This window comes from Drosophila mauritiana, chromosome 3R (assembly GCF_004382145.1).
Source record: "Drosophila mauritiana strain mau12 chromosome 3R, ASM438214v1, whole genome shotgun sequence".
Lineage (NCBI taxonomy): Eukaryota > Metazoa > Arthropoda > Insecta > Diptera > Drosophilidae > Drosophila > Drosophila mauritiana.
The window spans coordinates 14,370,214-14,394,910 of record NC_046670.1 but is presented as its reverse complement, the minus strand read 5'-3'; the positions used below and the strand labels follow the sequence as shown (position 1 = coordinate 14,394,910).

Here is a 24,697-nt window from a genome sequence, read left to right as displayed (position 1 = left end):
ATTGAGTGACTTTGCATGTACGACTTTACTTTGGCCCCCCGGCGGACCACTCGCTATTGTTAGTGATGTTGCGGTTGTTGTATTGGCCAACTGTTAGTGGTGACCAGGCTTGAATGGGGAATAAGGCAAGAGGATAACGCAAAAGGGGATTTTTTCTTGCATAACATATTGTACCTTAAATGTAAGTAAGTAGCTTACATTTTGCGACTAAGAAGGTATATAAATATAAGGATCTTAGGTTTGGCTAAATATTCTGCTTTTTACAGATACTGATACGTTTATCTGAATTCATATATGTATGTATAATAAGATTTTGAAATTAAACAGTGTTAAATACCACTATTTTGCCTAGTCCTCTTTTATATATGTGCTTTTGGTCACACTACTTAATACTTAACTTAATTTAAGCAACATTTATTGTTAAATTCTTGAATTTATCTTTAGGATAGAAGTTTTAAAAGATAGAAAAAATAGGTTTTTTCCTTACAGATACTTCTCTACTATTATAAAATGGGAAAATTAGTCTTGTAAAAGTGTGAGTCGGCCGAAAAAAGGCTTATTCGCCCACACTGGCATTGGTTGCCATGAGACATTGTGTCTGTTGTCAATACATTGGTACAAAGAGGAAAAGCGCGCTAAAACTGAATGAAATCCCGCTGCAAATGTCGTTGGCATCCCTCCGCACCATTCGGCATTTAGTGAGTTACTGGGTTTACTGAGTTAACTGGGTCTCTGCATCTGTGTTCTTGGCCGCATGCTGGTGCGGTTTTGTGGCCCACTGCTGGATGCTTTCGCTTAACCAGCGGGGCACACACAACTCGATATTGGCCCAGAGACTCAGAGCCAGTCGCAGGTGTAGTCGAACACAGGTATTCTTGGCCAGGTGGGCGTGGCGGAATCACATTGTTTGGCTCCGCTGGCTGGGGTAAACACGCTGGGCACAGACGGCGTGTCGCTTGCTCTCTTTGCTTTTTGATTAACGTTTTAACGATTTGCGCAAACAATTGCGGCAGTAACAGCAATCACTAACAAGGAGCACCGTTCTTATGTGCGTATATATGTATATAGAATATATAGGCGGATTACCACTTGTGAGCTTTGCATGTTTTCACAGCCAGCTGAAGGATGTGCTGATATTATTCCTTGCCTCGGCAAAGCAATTTTCGTCATTTACTCAGGCTTATATGAGGGAGGAGATTGTTTCATTTTATTAGAGGTATTTTATTTGGTTTTGAAATTACATGTATTTGTGAAAAACAAGGAAAATGCTTTAGGAACTGAACGTCTTTATATCCCTTTTTTCTGCTTTATGAAATGGATGTACATATATAATCTGGAAGTTCTGGAGTTCTTTATCTTAATGCTAAAAAGTAAAGCAGATTTTTCGCACATTCAAATGGAGCAGTTTTACACCTTTTTAACACTTTTTCTGCCATATGAATTGAAATTGCAAAGTTATATAATTTTCTGCTGTTTTCTGACGAGTTTGTAAATGTGCACGAAAATAATAATGTCCTTGTCAATTTTCAGATGTAATTTCCCGAAGTGCCCGAGCAGAAATTCCACCGCAATAGTAATTAGTAAATAAATTCCCGGAAAATGTTCATTTGCTGTCTGGCGTAAATTGAATTCGTCTTGATATGCACATATTAAAAACGCTTTTAGCGTTTATATGCATTTAATTGCACTCGCCGTGATTGGAATGGGTAGAGCTTAATTAGGCTGTTTAATTAAAGTGCCCGCATGTGGGGCAGGGAATTCTCAACCTTATAGGGAGATTTTAGCATTGCGACAACCAAGGCTGTTGCGACATCTTCAAGGACTCCGCTGAGTCCTTTATTTCTCCCCGGCCGAGATAGGAACAAACACAAACGCAGCTGGCAATCAATAGTGGCTTCATTATGACCGTCTATTTGCAGAGTGTACCCAGTTAGCTAACTAGCTTCTGGTTCGCTTGCCAGTACTTTGCATAACTGAAGAAAACTGGGAGTATGGGGCGGGTGGAGCGCGGAAAAGTGGAACTGCTGCACTTGGGCTTATTGCCTACGCGCAGCTAGCAGCCATTTTAGCCATTCAGCCATTGTTGACTTGTTTGCAAATTGGTTTCACCAGCTGAATACTTCGAACCCGAGTCCTTTGCAGTGCCATTGGCATCTCCTCCTGTCGCTGACATCCCGACATCCTTACGTTCTGGCTGCCTTCATTTCAAATTACTTGGCTGCGTAAATTAGGTGGCTGTGGCCCAACTCACAACTCCCATCTCGCATCTTTATATTTTTCCATCCCGCCTGTTGACATTCCGCCATGTACACTTCGCGTACTTGGCAAATGTATGTGTATTTTTCATCTTCTTTGTAGTACAAAATTTGATTTTTTTTTTTTTTTTTTTTGATTTGTTTGGTTTGATTCTTGCTGATTGTGCAGGTAAAAAAAGTGAAAAAAAAAAATTTAAAGATTTTGAAAGAAAAAATTGCCAGGAAAAAAGTGGAGAAAAACAAGTAGCAACCCGGCTCATTTTTAACTTTCCCCGTGCTTTATTTAACTTTAACCTTTTTTATGGGTCTGTTTCTGTGTCTGTATGTGTGTGTAGGCTCCTTAATTAGAAGCCATTTTCACTGGCGGCACAACCAGTGAAACAACCCATACCATTCCATAGCATTTCATACCATACCATAGCATTCCCCTCCAGTCTAATGAGCCTGATTCGGATTCTGTATCTGATTTTGATGCTGATGTTCCTTCGCCTGTTCTCGCTGCCTAGCTGTTAAACATAATCAGGGTTCAATAAACACAAACCCAAGTGGGGTTCCCGAAGTTGCCAGGTTCTATGAACTCTGCTCGGCTGAAAATGCAAATCAACAGCTTAAAATTTAATTTAGGCGTTAGCAATGTAAATAAATGAAGTGGAGTGAGGTGCTGTGTACTTAGGAGCAGCTCGCCTGAGTGACCATTTATGATTTGGGCCTTGTCCCAAATTCGATTCCGAACATTTGGTTAACTTTGTTAAAAAGTCGAAATTAAAATGAGGCAAAAAGTCGCTGGCCCGGCTAAGAAAATGTGTTGACCGCATTGAGGTTACTTTTTTGTCCCTTGCAGGCCGCAACTAAGTCGAAGTTGCGTATACGCCGCGTGTTCACAAAATAAATTGAAAGAAAAGCAAGCCAGTAACTTTCACTGTCTAGCGTTTTTTCATTATTTTCGTTTCTTTTTGTTGGCCAAAATGTACAAATAGCACGGCTCAAAGGGAAGTTGATGAGCTCGCGAAGTTGGCCATAAATTTCGCCGAAGAATGATTTCATTTTGTGCCCGGCAATGGCGACACGTTAATCTGCAGCGACTGGAGCTCCCCCGGTGGCTCCCAGTGGGCGAGTCCCGGGCACGGAGTCGACTCTATTGAACCCACATATAAAATCAATAATAGCATAAATAATATACGTGTAGAGTTTTGTGGGGAAAGTGGAAAAAGTAGAAAAAAGAATGAAAACGCCTGAGAGACAAAGGCCTAGGCCGACAGGCAAGGCCCATTGGGCCAACGAAGGACCCGGGCAAAGAGAGTCCTCCCTCGACACATGCCTGACACAATACAAAAAACGAAACCTAAACCCAAAAAAAAATGTATTGGGGAGGATAAAGGGCGGGAGAGCCGGCTACACTGAACCTTTAACTAACACACAAAAGGCATTCTCAACGCTTTCTACAGTTGCAACAAACGGTGGCAAGACAAAAACCGTCTACACAGAAAAGAATTCTTAATTTTTCAGATCATTTATTTATACACACCTTGAGTGTAAGTGTGCTGAAATAAAATTGCAAGAAAAAGGTAAGGTCGTAATATGAATTTAAAATGTGGAACAATTTTTTAAATTTAAATCAAAACGTAACTGATTTAATCATCGCATCATAAGAGTGCTATTATTTATGTATCTTAAAATTTGTTTAATATATAAAAGACAGTCTTTTAATTTTTTAAGTGTAGTGTAGAGTTAAGTGAGAGCCCTTTCAAGGCTGAGAGGGGTGGCTGAGGGGGAGTAGGGCGAGTGCAAAGTAAACATGTCGATTGAAGGATACTTAAGAAGCTCTGGAAAAGAGGGTCGCCCGAAAAGTTGACTCGCTGCAGGATTTCCGTAAGTGACTTTGAACTAGCTGTGGGCTATATTTCAGTGATTTGCTGGTCCTAATCCTAAGTATGCATAGAATCCTTTTAAGATATTTTTCCCCACATACTTGAAGGTTGTGGTTAGCAGGATAGGATATGATGGTATATTAATACTTCGATTAAACTTGGAGAACTAATTGTATCGTTAATACACTTGATAAAGTGATTTGTTTTGTGATATTGATTAATACATAAAATGAGGCAGAAAAAGCACATCCTTCGCGTTCATTTTCCCAATTTCGCCACCAATCCCAACTCTTCCATTGACCCACGACCTGCATTGCCAGCACTCCAGTTTATTTGGCTTTGCCACATTACAATATTATAAACAATAATCCGCTCCAAAGGGCGCAACACAAAGTGGAACAATTCCTGGGACACAAGTGGGGGCTCCGAGACACTTTGACACACTCTTCCGAGCAAACTCACCCAGATGTCCTGGGTTGTCGAGCGCCACTTAATGACATAAACACTGGCAACGGCCGTTGGCCCGTGAATTGTGGCATCTTGGGCTTCAGCTCTTTGGGCTTCGTGGGCATCTTGGCTCTGACTGCTTCCCGGGACCACCAGCCCATTTCAGCCGGAGCTCCGGCGGAAGTTGTCCTAATGAGAAAAGCGTTGAGCCGCCAATCCGCCATTGTCGTTCTTGCTCACAACCGAAGACCACAAAAGGCAGTGGATTTAATGCGGAGTTGGGGAATGCGAATCGCTGGCACTAATATTATTAATTTGCAACTTTTGCTGTTGCCGCTGCGAGAGTTAAGTCAAAGGCAAATATCATTTACGGCATTTAGTGGGCAATAAAATATGCGGAAAACGGACGACGGGCGAGTTTCCATTTTCATTTCCAGACGAGCGCGTCGGGAAAATGCGAAACTGATTTAAATGCTTTCTTGAGCGTATTTCCGGTTTCGGTTGTAAATATTTGCTTAACTGATTGCACAGAGCGGGGAGTTGGAATCGAAGGAACACTTTTTCGAATTAAGTTCCTTTTGCTGCTCTGATTGCTTTTTGTGGTTACTTTGTTCTTCCTCGATTTTTCACTTTGTATCTGCTTTTGGCCTGTGCAATTGACATGTTTTTATTAAACTTCTCATCGATTCGACTGCAATTGGTGTGCGATATGAAATACAAGACTTGTGGTCATCTGCCAAACGAGTTTGTTAAGCCAAAGTTGCAACAAAGTGCGAACAATTTGCGGTTAATAAAAACCATTATCAGCAATCTCGAACAGAACGTTGGTAATTGAAAATCAAATACAAAGTGTCAGTGCAATGATTCCTTGTTGTCAATACACAGCGTACACTGAGTTTCCAATCGATTGACAACATTCTTTAATTAAATTTTCAATCAAAGCATTCAAATCTCTTACAAATCGCATCATTACGCCAGCTATGAATTTGATTAGCTAATGCCTAAATCCCAGACAAACAGACACGCCAATCGCAACAACAATGGCATGCTAAAATGGCTCAAGGCATTCATTCTATTCATCATTTATCCAGCCATTTATCGGGAGACATTCGAGATGCCTTCGCCGGGCCAAGGGACTACCCGCTGATGAGATATGGCCCGATTAAATGACGGCATTTACATTTAAAACATTTATGCGCAAATATTTGCCGGCTTTAAGGGCCATATTGTCTTACATTCGGCATGGGCATACATTCTGTGCACACAAAAACCGAAATAGCAACAGAATCCGATTCAGAATCCGAATCTGAATCTCTGAATCAGAGTCGCAGTGAACTCGAAACCATTCGAAAGTTTCCAGCAAATAAAACATGCATACACGAGCATACGCATGTATGACCAAACAATCTGAAACTCGACTGTATTAGTTGAATTCAAACTTTTTCGAGCGTAACTTGAAAAGTTTCAATTTGTGCATGACAATCGCCGTCTGTCAGTAGTCCACCTCCTCTATCCAACTGTCTATCTGTCGGCGCTTGTACGTGTGGGCCGTATGTCATTTGAGTGTCCCTGCGACACTAAGAGAAAAATAATCCTGGAAGCTCTTTAAGTCCTTACAGCAAATATTATTTGTATAATAACTAAAAACATTCGGTGTGCTCAGCTCCCTTAGTTTTCTATAAAATATTTGGACCAAAAAAAGGCATCCTTATTTCCTACAAAATCCTACACATATCAGTTTCGTTGGAATTTCCAAAACCTACAAATTGCTTGTAATTTCTACGAATCCACTACAACCAACTCAGCGTTATTTCATAAAATGTTTTCGCCATCTGCACAAAGTTTAGAAAGCTGAGTAAAAAACTTTGTGCAATTTACAGAACGAACTGTGTTACCTAAGCAATCGACAGAGAACTTTGGGGGGCTTTTGCTAAATTTTATTTTAAAGGTGGCCCGGTCCGATTTTCAATTAAATGCAAGTGCACTCGTAGGTGCAAAATCGCAAGTGCAGAAAATCGATAGACAGACTCAGGTGGCGTGCCAGTCGCCTTGGCAAAACCCAGAGGCTTGGCGCTAGCCAGCCAGTTCATTCACGAATGCGAAAAAGGCCAAAAGGCTGGTGGCCAAAGGTGAGACACTTGGGGGGTTCCAATTCGAATGGGAATGGGTTGGGCGCAGTGCCGTCGGCTGAGCGAATCAAGTGGCAAATGCCAAATGGCATCCTGACCTGACCCAGCCGCAGCAGCAAGAGGAGCAGGCGGAGCAAGAGGAGCAGGAACAGGAGCATCAGCAGCAGAAGCCAACTCAGTGGATGAACTCGACCGGCGGCAAATGGCGCACTATGCACCATGTGCACTGTGATACGGGAATGAAAAACTAACGAGAGGAAATTGTGTTTCAGAAATGCAATGAAAAATTATTGTCGAGCAGTGAAGCGGGCACGGATATTTGTCGCTAGTTGCTACAAAAAATCATATGAAAGCGCATCAAGTCGGGTAAAAAGGAGCTGTGAACGTGCACAATATCTCACTAAATTATAGCAATAAATGTGTTTCGTATAAAATGTGAAAGTAAATGGTGCGAAACGAAGTTGAACTTATGTCTATTCAGCTTGAAACAGGAAACAGCAGCCTTCATTTCAATAGTAACATCAATTTACAAACATCAAGTTTTATTTTGAGTTTTATTCTAATTAAGTCACATCAAGATAGCCAACAAAATTGTCCTGTGCTGTTGAACCTAATACGCAGACCTTGTCCTTAAATGTGATTACCTTATAAGCTCGGTTGAAGCAAGGACTCTTAGGATTATCTTAATCGTTAGATCCTAGACTTCAGACTTTGAGCTAATCAAATAAATTGCTTGGAATAGTAAATTGTCTAGTGAATTTTTAACCACTGTTCATTGTGCGATTTGTATCATTAGGAGGCCGCCCAGACACCAGGACAAACCAGGACATTCTGGGCAGCTGGTGGCGGCAGGCTGGAAGAGGAGTTGAGTTTGGAAAGGCCGACGGCGGAATATGTACATATTTAAAGTGTCGGGCAACTAAGGATTTCAACTTTATTAAAAAAGCCAGCCGGATGGCAATGGGATGTGGAGATGGCTGTTCAAGGGGAATGGCGAATGGGTGACGGGTGGCGATGGTGACCCCGACAGAGCCTGCCGCTTAACTAGACAGCACTTTCAGTTTACGTAACCACTAAAAATGGCGCCCAATGTGCTCTCTGTTTTCCGTTTGCCGTGTGCCGTGTGCCCCTCCAGCTTTAGTATGTGTGTTTGTGTGTGCTTTTCCTGCTTTTCCTTGCTTCTTTGTATTTTTCACGTGCAGCGGAATGGAGGAGAAGTTCTATATTGTTTGCTTACTTGCTCAACACGCGCCCTATGTCCGCCGTTCTTGCTGATGATGAGCGGTGGAATGGCCGGAGGATTGGCAGGATGAGCGCCCCTTCATTGTCCTTCCTGATTTGCCTGCTGCCGCCTCGACTTGGCTGCCTCCTCACCGAAATAATGAAACTTTTCCCGTTTGTCTGTTGCTTTTATCGCAGTTTGTTGTTAATGCTGTTCTACTTGTTGTTATTGTTGCTTTTTTTTTTGGTTGATAACAGCTCGAACTTTTTAACACGCGCGGTTCGTAATTTTTTAATGCCTTCGATGTTGCGATATTCCTTCCTTTTTTTTTTATTCTTCTGGGTGTGTGTGTGCCAACAATTTAATTTGTCATTAGCTCCCCGAAACGCGACTCTATTTATATTGCTATCCGCACTCGAATATAAAAAAGAACACCCAAAATCGATTTGTTAAAATGGAATTTCTTTTTGATTTCTATACCCATGCCAAGAATAAGTTTCCCGCAATTTGCCGCACGTTTTTCCTGAATTTTTTTCTATATATTTTTTGTATATATATATAAAGTGTAACGTAAACACGTACAAGACGACCCACAAACTCAGGGCTTACGACTTACGGCGGTCATAAAAGGAGTTTCGTATCGGTTTTTGTAGTGCCGCAGAATCGAAACACGCACACGCGAATTTCACTGTCCAGCCGGTTTTTCAATATGCGTATATATATATATATGAATTTAACTTCTTTCTTTTCACCACATAAGAAGGATGCCAAGTATGTATGAGAACAACTGTCACTGGCACTTTGGGTCTACGTTTTGTGACAAGTGGCCACAGGTTTCAACTGGCTTTCGTTGTGGTTTTTGTAATTATTGCTGGCTCGCAGGCCTTTCTTGGCCCTTTTTTGCGGGTCAGCTATCCGTGGCGATGAGCGCCTGCTCTGGTAACTGGCCACTGACTGAGTCTCGGCCAAGAAATGTGGCCAAGTCCTTTGGCGGCAAACCAACTCAGGATGCGGCGAATTCGAGGAAGAGAGCTTCTGCGCAGTGGAATTTGGCGCGAAAAGGATGTTTCAAACTAAAACAGAGTTGCACGGGAAAGTAGTGGTAGTAAAATTCGAAAAAAATGAAGTGAATCGTGCTTAAATAGTGTGGATTTTGGACTGAACGAAATATTTTGTGGCATACTTATTGGGGCATCGAGTGCAAGTCACATTTCCGTGTAACTTAGCTTCCTTGCTGCAATACCTTTTGAGCAACCCTGTTGAAAGCCACCCCCAGAACAGCTGATCTAACCCCCAGTCATGCCAACCCACACCCCCTCTTTTTGAGGCACTCAACCACCCCCATCCAAGTGCCGAATTTGCCGCACAACAAAATGAAAGAAGGAAAACCCCCAAGGCGCTCAAGTCAGCACTACTATATAGTAGCAACCACCCCCCTTCAATGCAGGGCGTCAATATTTGCATTTGTAATAAAAATATTTTGATGGCACCCCGCCAAAAATGCGTGAGTAAATCTAAAAAAGATTTGTTATTTCGGCGCGTGTTCGTGTCGTGCAAATCACACGATAACAACAAAGGGAACAACAAATGGGTGGGCCAGGACAACATGCACACCCACACCGACACATGCAAACAGCAAGGACTAAAATCATCGCAGGAGCAGCAGCAACAACAGCTGACGATAGCAATATGCCGGCTTCGAGCTTGTCTCCGCACATGTCGGAGTTATTAAAATTTCATAAAAAAGAGATAAATATGCAGATGTAGATATGAGGTGGAACTACGACAACGCAATTTGATTTAACGCCACTTCTGTCGGTGACAGTTGTGTGTTTGTGTTCGCTTTTTTTTTTTTAAGTGACGCCCCGAGTGACGGACTGTCTGATAAGGTGCGCAGGTCCTTCGGCCCCATTGTCTCCTTTAAATATTGAAATGTGAAATTCTGATAAGCAATAAGGCACCCATCATTGGTTGCCCTCTGCTGCTGGCTTCTTGGCGCTAAGAAGCGCATGTCTATCACTTGTCACGGCCAAATTGGCGGGCCTTATGAGCGATGATTGCCCCGATGCCATCGTGCATCACTCACTTAGTGGCCCCGAATGGTGAGTCTGGGTGGGTGCCATCTAGGATCCATGGCTGACTTTGATGAATGGAGTTTGATTTGACTCGCATTTATTATGCCATCCTCAGCGCTACTCGCGGCGTCTAATTTAAAAAATAATTCAAAATACAACGTCCTTTAAAATATATACTAGCAGCCTCAATACTTTAATATTGATTAATCCTAAATAACAAGCGAGAGAAAAAATGTCGAGCAAACTGATTACATTTGACTCGCCTGCGAAGCGGAATTAATTCAACCGCTGTGACAGTATAGTATTTATTAATTTCGAAACAAAAATATTTGTCTTTTACATTTTCCACTGATAGGCGTGAAAAACGTAGTAAAAATAATTGACTGACTAAGTAAATAGCCAGTAGTATTTAAGCATTGGTTTTTGGTTAAAGGGAAAAGCTTACTTTTTTACTACTACTGTGCTTTTAATTTATATCCTTGGAAACAAATTAAAAGCAATTATAATAATTGGATAAATTAAATAGCCTATCGATCAGTTTTTTACGCGTGCAATAAATTACCATATATATAAATAAACATATACAATATGCGAATCAGAAAAATAAATACAGACTGCCGTAGAAACTATCTCGTTTTTCTTTATGCGTTTTTAAATGCTGAAAAAGTTTACGCCAGTAAGGTGTGTCCTTTTAACTTCTGCAGGTCAACTTTTCGATGTGGTGTGTGTCACCTTTTGCTAAATAAATTTAATATACAGAGCCCTATGAAATGGGACGAACTTCAACTACAGCAGGTGTCGCCGACCGTTTGTTCCGGCATTTAAAGCGTGCTAACTGATCTGCCCTCTTTGGGAGCAGGACTCCATGATAAATTACTTTTCGAAAGTATTCCAGGGTGGGGGGTGGTATTGCGTGGAAGAGGCTGTATAGGTTGGTTATAGCATTGCCATGACGCCGGTTAAATTACACACGCATTTGCCAAATAAAAATCACTCATTCGACGCGTTGCCACGGGGCTTTTGGAGCAAATTTGTAATTTGTCAGGCGAAGTCGCGTCTTGACAGTTATTTAGAAGTTTACAACTGTCGCCGGCAGTAATCAGCTTTACTTTTGTCCCGATAATATGCTGTTAATGTACCTCGATGCGGAGTGGGTAATTTGGGTCCATCCCAGACTTTATTTACTTTCCAGTTTGTTCGAAACTTAGTCCTGGGTAATCAGCAGTTCGTTGCGGAATGAGAACAAGAATGAGAAAAACAAGGTCGCTTGGCTATTATTTGTAGTTTTTGAATTTATTTTTGGCTTTTTCTGCTTGTTTTCCAACTTGAAGTTTGTTATTTTGCTTTTATAATACATCTAAATTTCATATTCACTTAGTTAGTAGCTTAGTTTGCCATTTCGTGTCTCGCCCACTCGAGGCTAGATTTGCTTGTCAGCTTGGCTTAAAGTTAGGATCCTATTTTGTTTTGCATGGAAAATTGCACAGCAAAATGCAAAACAATGCAACGAAAAGTTCAGTTGTCAGTAACAATAATAATAATAATAGTAATCATAATAAATAACTCGCACACACATATACACAGACATGTCAATATACAAATACGAATACAAATTACACATACAATATTAGTTTTCGAGCGCTGTGGCTTATAAAAATATAACAAGTCCTTTGGAGATTTGGTTTGTTTGCGGTCTTCTCTGCTTTCGCTCTGTTTTCTTTCATCTTTTCAAGGAAAGTCATCTAATGAGTACTTACTATAAATATAACATTTATCTAGACATCTATTTATACACACTTTGTATGATACATACTGAGCTTTGGCTCTTTATCCTTGTTTTCCATTCATGGCAACAGAATTATTTACTATTTAGTTTCAGACTAGCTGGAAAAATCATAAAAAAAAAAAAAAAACAGTTCCTATTCTTTTGTTTAAACAACAACTGTTTTTACTTGACAAATGTTCTTGACTTTGCTTGGTTTGCGGATTAAGAGAAAATCATAAATCGGTAAGTTTTGCAAACTGTTGCTAACATTTTATGGTTGGTTATTTATACAAAGAACACAAAATGCTTTGTTTGCGTGTTCTGCTTTTTTATGCGGCTGATTTGCATTACCATTTTATTTGCTAGCCGAAATTCGAGGAAGTTCCGATTCTTTCCCGTGGCTTTTCCGGTTTTGCTCATTGTTGCGGAATATCGGGCCGCAATTGCTGGAATCAAGTTGCTGACTTCAGGAGCAGTATTCAAGCCTTGCCCTCACAGGCTACACAGTCAACTTAATTCCAGGAACTGCAACGCAATTACCCATTATCCGAAGCACTTTCACTCGTGACCTTTGAACCCGACGCTGGCACTTTGAAACGGAAACGGAAACGGTTTTGAAAATCGGTTTCACGCACACACACTCACACACACGTAATTTGGTTAGTCTGATATCGATGCACTATATGTTGGTTAATTTAGGCGGACTTTGGCATTGGTCTTGACCAATCGCCTGGGTCCTACATATATGGTTTTGACTATATATTCTCGCTATGTTTTAGTTGATTATACGATTTGGGGGTTTACTTTAGGTATTTTGAGCATTTTCAATTCATGCGATTGTCGTTGAAATAACAATTGGGTTTTAGCTTTGCTTTAGCTGCCGTGACTTTTGTTTGTAGCTCTATAAATATCTCAATTTTTCTCCGATTCTAATTGCGTTGGGGGTGTGGTTGTTTACTCGCAGGACTTCTCTCACGTAGTTGTCTATAATTTGCGGTCTCTTAATTGGCACAGTTTTAGTTGTAGCTTTAGCTCGTCGTTTTTGCGAATCCCTATGTACACGCATAGCTCAGTGAGTTGCAGTGATTGCCATTTTAAATAATTTATTTGTGGTTATTTCTTTTCGTGAGCAAAATGCTTTACGGCTTACAGATTTTCGATTGGCGTACGTACATACATATTACATATTCATATACATTTATCGAAATGAGTTTACAACCTGTGCTTAATTTAGTCGTACAAAAATACTCAGTATTTACAACAAGATATTAACGACATGAAATCATAAATAAATAAGTTATCCTATACAAAGTCTCGATCTGTGCGCCAAGGAACCCGGCGAACTCGAATTGAGATTAAATGTTTTTAAAAACGAAAGCAAAAATGAAAAAATAAAGTGAAGAACAAATGAAATGGCACGCTCCACAGATTGATTAATGTCAACATTACGAGTAAATCAGCCGACGCATTTGCCGGCATATTAATTTTACAAATTAATGGAACATTTTAATTGCATTAAATTGATTCCACCCATCCGGCTGCCATCGATCGATTCGATTCGCATCCTTACACCAGTCGCACCATTTGCACCATTTACACATGACTCGAGGCCGTCGAGGCGGCAGCATTGTTGTTCTTGTTCCATTTGTTGATGTACTCCATGGGTATTTCAATCTGGATCTCCTGCACATCGTCGCCCGCCAAGCAATCGACATTGGATTTGCCCTTGCCCGCATCCTTTGCATCCTTCGATTCCCTGCCATCCTTGGCGGCAGCTGCCAATTGTCCGCCCAGGCGGGATCCGCCCGCCGCCAGCCGCTGCTGCTGCTGGGCGATGGGGGTCAGCAGCGCCTCATCCCTGTATTATAAGTTGTCCACCATCTGCGACTGGCGGCGATGCGAGGGCGTCGTCGAGTTGAGGTAGCTCTCCGAGTAGACGCTCTTCGCCCGCTGGTCGTAGCGCAGGCTGGAGCGCCGGATGTCGATGTCCAGCGGCAGGTGGCGATCCTTCCACCAGTTGCAGAACAGGCAGAGCAGCGTGTTGCGGAACGCCTCCCGGAAGTCGCGGTTGAAGTACGCGTAGATCAGCGGGTTGAGTGTTGAATTGAAGTACCCGATCCAGAAGAGGATCGAGACGACTATGTCCGGCACTTGGCACACCTCGCAGGTCATGGAGAGAGTGTACCTGAAATAAAAACAAAACAATTATTAGCTTAAACTCATTATCTGTAACCTAATTAAGGTTTCTTGCAACTGAATTCCAAGGTAAATGCAATTTTCGATATTTTTATTGGTTTTTAGAACTTTGATTTATAAAAGCAAATATAAAAGATCAAATGAATATTTTTGTTTCATAAAAGTTAAGCCTCGTAAACTTTCTATATTGGAATACTTTGATTATAACACCATTTATAATCTCTTGGCATCACTTTTTGCCTGTATAGCAGAGAATTGCAGCAAGCCACTGGCACTCTAAGTGCACCCGCTAAACACTGGGTGTTTTCTGACACTCTACTTGCGGCAATAAAAAATATTCGAGTGTTTTGCCACCCTGGTGTATTGTGGTACTGGTACTGGTCCCGAACTGGTCCCGAACTGGGTTGGGAGTTAGATGAGATATATATACCCATAAATTCCAGATGCATGAGTGGGCCAGGGCTTTGCATAAATGAGATTATACTCTGGGTGGTGCGAAAAACAACAACCGCCGAAACAATGGCGCACGGGCCGTATGAGTAATATTTAATTATGCATGCTTGACATTAGATAAATTATGCCTGGAATCTCGTGTCAGCGGGATTGGCCTCCAACACTCAACCAAACGTTCAACCTTCGACGGCAGGTTGCTACTCACCACAGGAAGAATGGCAGCCAGCAGAGGATGAAGGTGCCCATGATGATGCCCAGCGTGCGTGCGGCCTTGTGCTCCCGCTTCATTTTGATTAAGTGCTTGTCCTTAGTGGGGGTGTGCTCCTGCTCGACCTCGTGCAGCGTCAATGTTTTCGACGACCCGGATCCGCTCAGCGCCTCGCCTGCCGTAGGAGATAAGATGAAGATTTGATAAATGTCCTGGCAGGAGAAGGGCCACAGAACTCAATGCACTCGCACTGCATCACTGTGCAGGATGCTTGTGAAACAAACTAGAGATCTTTCAGGCCCAAAACTAGTTGTTAACTCGTCAAAAAGTTTAAGACTCAATGTCCTGATAATTTTATATTTTTTGAGTATTATTTCCGACTTTGTTTTCATTTAACTTATTTATTCTATATTTTATATTTATACTTGTTTAATTTGTCTTTTGATTTATTGATATATTCTGGTTGTTTACAGCCCAACCTTAATCCCAAACTCACCTGAGGGCTGCATGGATGGTCGGTGCATCAGCATGGCGTTGCCGTGTCGCATCATCAGCTGCTTCTCCTGCCGATTGGCTTCCCGGAAGATGGCCAGGTAGGTGAATATCATGATGGTGCAGGGTATCCAAAACGATATGGAGCTCGATATGACGGCGTAGTACTTGTTCACCACGAACGAGCACTGCGTCGGATTCTGGATGACGAACTGCTTGTGCTGCGGCGTGGTGTACCAGCCGATGAAGATGGGCAAGAAGGAGAGCAGTGCCGGCGATATCCATGTGTTTAGCAGCATAATGCCGACCACGCGTTTCGTCATGCTAATCGGATACTTGAGGGGCTTAACAATCGCATAGTATCTGTGAAGTGGACAAAACGCCAGGTTATTGGGCCCTTCATATGGCTATAGTTCTGGCTGTGGCATGCAGCTTACCTATCCACAGATATGCAGCATAAATGCAAAATACTCGCTGTTGAGAAGTAGACATCGAGGCTGTTCCACAAATCGCACACGAAGGGGCTGAAGTTCCACCTGAAAGGGTCAAATGAATGGAGGCATCAGTATCGCGATGATTACCCAATAACGAGGCAATAAACTTTGCCCTTTACTTTCTAACGTCATTGTATCTGATTAACGAATCCATGAATTCGCAGTATGTATTTTTGTTGACTCATTTCTGGTTTTTTGCCTCACCTAAAAGTGCCACGCGAAATGCTTTCATGAAGTCATCGCTTTAAAACTGATTTCCTGGTTTATAGCTTTGTAAAAAATTTAGTTTTTCACGACTAATTCCCTTTGTGACAGCACAGTTATTTACAGACTCCGATTAAAATGATTTGATTGTGGTTAAAAAGTAGGAAGCCATAAGCCCAATCGCATATTAAAATGATAATACCATATAGTTCTAATATTTACTACCATTTAAAATGCAGAAATACAGGCCATAAAAAAATCTTTAAAAGATTTATGCAATAAAGTTGCTCTAAATTTAAACGGCATTTTACTGCCAATTTCTGAATGTAGGCCTATAAAAAACTCAAGCTGACTAGACACACTCCCTTTTTTCGCCTATTTTCGTTATCAGGCCGCCTGATTTATGTGTTTATCGATTTCATCTTAGTTTTGGTTGCCAGGTGACATTGCCCCTGAACTGCCATTCTGGAGGGCCAAATTAAAAGCTTAGGTGCACTGTGAGCCCAGAAAATAGGCCATAAGGCCCGAGGCGAAAAGTGGCAAGGAAAGCGGAGGCGACTCTGTTCGCTGCATGAAAAACTCATTAAAACTTGCGTCGTCGCTGTTCGCCTGTCGCTTCTGCCGTCGCCCTTGGTTGCCACTCCGCATTTTGGCCATTTCGGTGGGGGCGGATACCCGGCCTTTTTGGGGCCAGGAGCCAGTGGAATTTATTATCGGGCGCCCCGTTTGGCATCAGTTTCAAAAACTTTTCGACTATCCAACGAGGCTGTTTTTGCGCGCCGGTTTTTGCTGCTTTACACTACATTGCCATTTGGGGCGGGCGCGCCATCGGTTTTGACACTTAAGCCATGAAATGGCAGTTCCTCGTGCTGCAATTATGCAACTGGCAACTGTGAAGGTAAAATGGCTAATGAATGCCAAGTGGCGGCGAGTTGGCTGTTGCCAGAGCCAAACCGATGCCAATTTATATGCAACTCGCGCTTGGCCAAAGTTTTTCGGCCTGCCAGCAAGTGCCACATAATGGGGGGCTCTGGCCGCCACTTCATCGTCACCATTAGCAGCACCATGATCGGGACCATCGTCATCTGGGAACTGGCAGTGACATTGTAAACATTTGCACTGCTTCCACGTTGGTGAAGTCGAGCTTAAAGCGCGTCCTTTAAGCCAGCCTCCATGCATAATTAACCAAGCTCAGTCGGCTGCATTTGGCATGGCACATATATCCACATACATTCAACATATATCCACATTCGCACATATCGCTTTACCCACATGGAACACATAGAAGGAGTCGGTCCTTCGGACGTTCGGCGTGAAGGATGTGACCATGTCACACTCTGACGGTTTTTGTCCTTTTGAATAGCTTTTCAAAGTTGTCGTTTCCCTCTCAGTGGGCACTTTTTACTTGCTTGTTGTACTGAGGGGTATTTTAGGCTGTTTTAATCTTAAAAATTATATTACTAATTGAATTTGGAGAATTTGGCTTAAATATTTTTTGGAAATAAATCGTACATTTTCAGGTTCTTTGGTAAGCAATAGATTTATTTTTCAACTTTAAAAGAAACTAAAATTTAGTTCAGATTAGATTCACATTTGATTTTTTTTTACTGAAAGTTATTTTCAGTGAAGTTATATGTGCATAAGTTGCAAAGCTCTAAGGGTAATTCCACCATACATAAAATGGGTATTCTAAAATCGTATTTTAAACGAATGCCTCTTTGTTTGTTCTATTTTTCACATTTTAGTTCTTGAACGCAAATGCGCACACACATGGGCACTGAAAGATGACTTTCTGCATTTGCATTTCATTCGCACAGCCACCCAAAAGTGGGTGGCACACTCACACGTCCATAGAAACGCACACAGACAGGGACATTCACAGGAGCATAAATAAACGTTGCTTTCATTTTTCAGGGATTTTTGTTTTTGGTTGTTTGTTCTGCCACTGCCACGCCCACCGCCGACCACCCGCCCACCTTGACTGGCTTTGGTTGCAGCTGTAATTTTTGCAACAGTTTTGCTCGCTTTTGTTGCTCTGTCTAGGCCTTGTGTGTGTGTGTATGGGATGTGTGTGTGCGTGAGGGGGATTAATTTTGTTGTTTTTTCCTACTGTTTGTTGTTGTACTTACCGCCCAGTTACTTGCACACTAAAGTTAAATGTCATGGCCATAATAGCGACCATTATATCAGCCATGGCTAAGGAAACTACAAAGTAATTCGTTATAACTCTGCAAAGAGAAGAGAACGAGATGTTAGCAATCACAGGACAATATCCAACAATACATACATATAGCACACGAGGCGAGAGGGGTCCTTCGTGCACCCCGTGGGGGCTAATCAGGATATATCATATGAGTGAATGCGTGATGGGGATGCTGAGTGGGGAAATGGGGGATGTTGTTGGCTGGTGGGTAACCACTCTTTTGTATGAGTTGACAGTTTGGACCCCATTGCATTCTGCTGCCAGCGGGGAGTATAATTGAAAAGCCAGTCCAAGAATCGAGAACGATGTCGAACGATTTCGACCCCAAGGGGGGCTAAGCCGATGCCCCAACGAAAATCTGATATAAACGGGAAACAAGTGGGCGGAGGAAAATGCCGAGGTCAACCGCAAACCTATACCACTTCATGGCTATTTTGTTATTTAAATTGAATTCCAAGCCGAGTGCCAATTAGAATTTTGCACCAGTTGCTGGCCGAGGACTTTCAAATCGGATGAGTGCAGCTGCCTCATTGAACTCCAGGTGGCCGCCTTTCATTCACTTCATTCACTAAGCCAAATGGGAAAAGTTTGCAATCAAAATTGAGCATTTACTGCACTCGAAAACTTTTGCACGATTATGGTAATATACCAACCGAATAATTTCATTCAACTTAAGTTTATAAAAGAAAAATATTTGTTGTATATACATAAATGCAATGTTTAGTCAAAGAAAGAATATTAAATAAAAATCATATAAAAGCTATATCTAAAAACGAAGAGCTATTCTCTTATCCATTAAACTGATTGTGGCCTTTAAGTTGCATTAATCTCATCTTCTGGGGCTATTGTACTTAGTTTCAAGTTGGCAGTGGTAATCTGTTTTGCTTCAGGCTACTACTTAAATAACTTTCAGCGTCTTAGACGTTAATTGCAACAAATCGACGCCATTCTGAGAATGTTACGCCATTACTCAGCGACTCCCTGCCCCTCACCCACCGATTTGAACTGCAGATAATTTGCCTGCCATTTAAATTTAAGAAAAATAGCAAAGAGAAAAGCTGCTGCCGAGCATCCTTCTGGAGAAAGGCGCTGTGTTAATGAGCCTCGGTTTCCCCCCTTATTTTCCACCCCCTTCCCTACGCTGCTCTAATGGCAAATTAAAGCAGACACATATATAGCCGTAGTATCCAGATATATCTGCTCATACACTCGCCATCTAGAGCACTTTTCGCTGCGGCTCATCGCCGCCAAAATAGCTTGGGCGGCGTGGGGCTGAGAAGAAAGCGCAATTTTATTGTTTGGCATAGAACATTTTAAATTTATGCTGTCATAAAAACCATAAGCTGCCTTAATTGCCAAAGTTGTTGCCGCGCTGGCTGTGTGTTGTTTTTGTACTTGTTCTGTGAGCACCCACCGCCCCCGCTTTTCCAGCTTTTCCCACACCGCCCACCACCCACTCTCGTGTTGAGCATGCATTTTGTTTTTGTTCCATTTCTCTTTGAGCTACAAGCTCGCAGTGTTTAATTGTCACTTCTTTTCTAGCTGGGTGTGTGCGCCTTTTTTGTGCTTGTAAACTTTTGCACATTTTTATATTTCCCAGTTTCACGCTACGTATGCGTAATATTTGCCGCTCAGAACAATAGAATCTTGCTGCCAGCTGACCATGCTGAAAAAGTTTTCGCATTTCGTTTTTGTGTGTATTAATTACCGCATGATAGTCACTTTTTAACAAATAATTTATTTGAACCTCTTTAAATTCTTTAAAAACCGAAAAGGGAAGAGATAAACAAAAATTCGTACGATCTTAAATTGATTCGAATCAAACGTATAATTGTTTATTTTATTGGCTTCTACTATACATCGATTTTAATTAAATGTAAATCTTTCTGGTGTATTTTTAATGTACTATCTTTAAAAGCTTCTATAGAAAGTTTGTTGAAAAAAAAGTTAATCCTTTGACCGAAGGGCCTCAAAGCTTTATTTTTCCCAAGTTTATTATAAGAGCAAGAAAATTATCTTGATGATCATCCATCGGCATCATCATTGGATGAACCTGGCTCTGGAGCCCTAAAATCCAGCAACACGCAAGTCACTTAAAAAATAAAACGCTTCTCATTAGCAGTAAGGGCAAAAAAAAGAGGAATTAAGCGAGGTTCAACCTTAATTATGCCTCGTACCCCGCCCCCACTTTCATTATAATTTTTTGCTGCCTCGTTTTTCTGTGCCGCCTAGCAAAGTTTGTTTGTTTCGCCTTTTGGCTTCATTGCCCTTCGCCAACTTGGGCTAAGAGCATTTAAAGTTTTTCCTCTGATGGGTAGAAAAATTCTGCGTCTAAAGCTGAGCAGCGAAAAAATCGAGGAAAAATAACCGAGCGTTTGTCAGGCAGAAAACAACTTTTGATTGCGTCGGCTTCATGAAGCGCTAAATTGATTTGCCCGCCAGTTATTAAGGCATAACTAAAAATATTAGCGAACCCCAGCCAGCTGATGTCCCATCATTTATCACTAGAAAAGTTTTCCTTTTTTTCTTCTTTTTCGTATAATGTCATTTTCGTCGAAGGATACCGCCCCAAAAACTCCGCCCATCATTAGCAAAACGAGGTCGCAGCGAGAAATTGACAAGTTCTAGATAGAAACGGATATGAAAATAAACTGGATTGCTAGTTAAATGGTCAGCCTATATAAAGTAATATATTCCAAAACTAAAACAAAATATTTGAATTGAATGTAAAGTATTTACGGCCTGTTAGGTTGCCATTTAAATTTTGCATTTAAATTCAAGCGCAAGGTTGATGGAGAATGAATTTCGTCAAATTAAATCATTATCCAGGCGTCCAATTAAGAATCTCTTAATATGCAAATTGGATTCATGAATAAAGTCATGAAAGTTAATTTGTCATTAAAATAATGCATCTCTCTGTTCTTTTGTTGTGGCCGCCTCCTTTCGCTAAATGGTGGGAGTAAATACTGCAGTCTCATGCCGAAACGAAGGATAGAACAAAGCTGAGATGCTCAATTATGAGGCGAGTAAATAAAGGACACGGAGTCAGCATGAGACCCGAGCATGAAGGACGAGCAATGACAGGACCAGGGAGAGCGAGTAAAAGAAGGTCCTGCAGCACGTTTTGAGTGAGAAAATGGAAGGGATACAAATGGACGTGCATGAATTTTATGCAAAGTTGACGAAAATCGCGCATAGAAAGCCAAGCGCTTTGTAATTTTTTTCCCTCTCGTAACTTCTGCCAAATTGGCAATCAAGTTTTATGCAAATTACGAAAGAATTACACGGAGTGCGCGTACTTCTAATTGCTTTTTCACAGCTAATTAACAGGAGGAGCAGCTGAAATATCACGTATACGCACCTTAATTTTCTAACACGCATCACAGAAATAATAACAAGCAGATTGCCGCAGATGGCCGCAATGATGATGAGCAGCATGACAAAGGCCTTGAACACCCAAACGATGTTGTCCAGCCAATCCTCGTCGGGATTGTGTTGTTGATGTTGATGATGGTCACTTAATCCAGCGCCGCTTTCGTTGAAGTTCAGACCCGTGCCGCCAAACGGCTGTGTGGCATTCAGTTCGTGTGTGGCAGGTGTGGCAGTGCCCAGCGGCAGTGCTATACCGCCGGTGGAAGAGTTGGATGAGCTGGATGAGCCGGTGGCAGCCAGGGCGTTCGTTGTGTGCAGCATGGCCGCCGTGGTCAGTGCGGCCGCCGTGACCCGCGCCAATGTTGTCAGACTTTGGCCATAACTAATTGGGTTGCTAACTACTCCGCCGGGCTGCTCCGCCTGATTGCCGCTGCCGCTGCTGCCATCGGCGCAGCAGCATTTGGGTCTTTTTCTAATCCTGGCGGCACTGGTTCGATTTCGATGCCTTTGCCGCGGTGGCTCCGGGCCAAGTCCGTCGCACAACAACATGAGTCTCGTTGTCTGGTTTTAATTTTACTATAATTTATAACTTATCTTTGGCTTGTAGCTCTCTCTCTCTATCTTTTTTCTCTATCTTTTTAGTAACACTGTGTGGCAGATTCGTATTTTATTATCGCACTTTTAGGTTGAAACACCCACTGGAGGAAGCGCCATTGGGAAATCACGACACGCGTGGCGCCGGCGACGTTGAAACCAAAACTGAAACGGCCACCGCAACGGAAATTGATTCGCGAAAGTGGCCCGCGGACCGTGGAGCGTAAACCGCGTGGCCACGACAACGTCGCCGCTCCTCCGCTTCAGAATCCGCCTCAGTTTCAGACGCTGCCAACGTCAACGACCAACCGCTGTCCTTGCCAGCCAACGCCGCCCACGCGAGCTCTTGTGATGGCCTCGCTTTTCCGTTGATTTTCCGTAGCTTTTCCGCCTGCTCCGCCGCTGATGGAGAGGCTACCTCGGGCTGGACGACAATTTTTTCGGCTATTTACTGTTGTGCGGCTTCTATTTTCTATTTTCTATTTTACTTTTTGATATTTTTTGTGTAAATTCGCTTTTGCTGCTTCTGCTCGCTGATTGGGTTTTTTTTCTTTTTGGTTTTTTTAATATATATTTTTTTAGTAGCCTAGCCTCCAAGCGGCTGCCTTTTAATTCTGTTCATATTCTTTGCCACCGCGGCTGCTGCGGTTGCCGCCGCCTTGTTTTGCCGCCGAAAAATACTCGTTGATTTCTTTTGGATTTATTTTTAACATTTCTCGGGCTTCGAATTATTTTTAGTTTGTTTCGGCCAAGTGGTTGATTTTTTAGTTCTGCTGCTGTTAATTCAGATATTGTTATTCGATGTTATGGCCTCCTGGAACTGTGCCATAAATGTTCGTTCCATCGAGAAAGGAAAGAAGAAAAAAAAAACAAAGAAAAGAACACATTATTAAAAGCTTGGAAAAACATGGGCTCGCTTTTCTATTTTTTTTTTGTTGCCCCGATTATAATCACTTTTGTGCATTATCTAGTTGTTGCCGCTGGCATTTGTATCGATTTGAGTCAATATTTGTTTATTTACTGACGCAGAAGTTGAGTTGTTGATGTTGTGCGTGTTTTGCCCACATTTATGCGATGGGAACAGGGTGTGTCTTTTTATCGTGTTATTAAACACTGTTTATGTCTTAACGGATGTAGTCAACAATAAGCCATTTAATATTGTTAAGTTAATATACGTTTATTAAACAATGTTTAATATACGATATGATCATTAGGTTAAGGCAGTTGAAAGAGAATTGCACAGATGCAAATATCTATCATATATATAATTAAATTAAAACTTTTTTATTAAAACTTTTCTATAACATGCCAATTAAAATATATTTTCAAATTTAAATTACCTTGATTCTTAAATAGAATTTAACTTTTTTAACTTTAATTTCTTTAAACTTGTAATTTAAGCAACAAAAGCCTAAAGACCACACCCTGTTTAAAAGCTATGATTTATATGACAACAGCTGGGCGAAAGAATGTCATTCGCTTCAAATGCCTTTTAGCATACAGCCGCCATATCTGAATCTATATCTCGATGTGTATATTCCGCTCTGGGCGGCATCTTCGGCCCAATACGGCCCCCCACAGAACCCCGCCTATGTCCTATGCCATTTTTTGCCCCCTAGCACTCATTTAGAATATGGCTTTGGCTATGTGCTAGTCCATGTATTTATTCATATCGCTTTATATTTATATTTCTATTCATTTTTCCCGAATTTATTTCCTGATGATGATGTTTTATTTTCTTGTTCGCACACGCTTTCAACGCTCGCATCTTGGCCGACTGTTTGATGTTCTGGCTCGCAGCTGTGGTTGTTGCCAAAATGGTACGTACAACAAATTGGCCACTCGCATTTTGGTGGCCACGAGCTTTAAATTATACGTTGGTCACTCGCGTAGGGGTTTTATTTTTCGTATTATTTATTGCACATTTCCAACGCGTTGATTTTTGCGTTTTGCTTTTGGAATTTTTTGATTTTCGGTTTCGGTTTTTGGCTTCGAATTTCCCGGTTAGACTGTTAATTAGGGAAATGAAAGTGTCCACACGCGCTGAAGTTGCCGCAGTGAGTCAAGCCATATGGCGCGCCACGCCCTGGCGCTTTTCCAAGTTGAGCAACTGCAAGGGAAATGGAAAATGTGAGTGGAAAGTGAATATTACTTAAGCATACATATAAATATTGGCAAGCAACAAAATCAAACATTGGAAAACATTTTGCTTGCCGTGCACATATATATATATTTATTTTATAAATAAAATACAACAATTTCTTTTCATTAATGCCCAGCTCATCAAAGGCGTGCCTTCTTGTTGTTATTATTTAGATGTGTTCTCTCGCTCTTTTTTTATAATATCTTAATTTATAATTTTGCACTGGCTGGCGGCGGCAATCGCATTTAAAGGCGCGTGGGCGTATAATTAATTTTGTGGCAAAACGAATTTCCTTCAGTTTTATGTATAAATAGATTAAAAGTTGATTTAATTAATGGGTTCTCCAAGTACCGAGAGGGGATAGTCGAGCAAAAGGGTTGGGACTCGAAAATCAGACGCATATACCGAGGGACATATATGTATATAGTATATGTATCTGTATCTGTATCTGTATCTGTTTATTCCCCCAGCGAATTTGTCAGCAAACACGGAATCGCAGGGAAGGTTAACGGATGAGTGACAACCGATGACAGTGTCCCGGCAACGGAAGCACGAGCTATGGAGCCCCTAAATGCGC

The 24,697-nt window shown here is 41.7% G+C and overlaps 2 protein-coding genes across 4 annotated transcripts in view; both read right to left on the bottom strand.

The window, feature by feature from the left end:
- LOC117145306 (octopamine receptor beta-3R) overlaps positions 1–8,899 on the bottom strand; it is a 36,567-nt gene extending 27,668 nt beyond the window's left edge. For both annotated transcript variants that reach the window (XM_033310899.1, XM_033310900.1), the window contains exon 1: positions 7,937–8,899. The gene's annotated coding sequence lies outside the window, so the exon portion shown is untranslated. The remainder of the gene's footprint in view (positions 1–7,936) is intronic.
- Positions 8,900–12,830: 3,931 nt separating this feature from the next.
- The window catches only part of LOC117145310 (octopamine receptor beta-2R), a 43,293-nt gene continuing 31,426 nt past the window's right edge, over positions 12,831–24,697 (bottom strand). Inside the window, exons 2-7 of one of the 2 annotated variants that reach the window (XM_033310903.1) lie at positions 21,373–22,797; positions 17,938–18,036; positions 15,548–15,646; positions 15,115–15,473; positions 14,616–14,793; positions 12,831–13,946 (exon numbers count right to left, since the gene is read on the bottom strand). In XM_033310903.1, coding sequence (XP_033166794.1) covers positions 13,625–13,946; positions 14,616–14,793; positions 15,115–15,473; positions 15,548–15,646; positions 17,938–18,036; positions 21,373–21,932 — 1,617 coding nt within the window. In that variant the 5' untranslated portion in view covers positions 21,933–22,797 and the 3' untranslated portion in view covers positions 12,831–13,624. The remainder of the gene's footprint in view (positions 13,947–14,615; positions 14,794–15,114; positions 15,474–15,547; positions 15,647–17,937; positions 18,037–21,372; positions 22,798–24,697) is intronic. The other variant, XM_033310904.1, reaches the window with a different exon arrangement.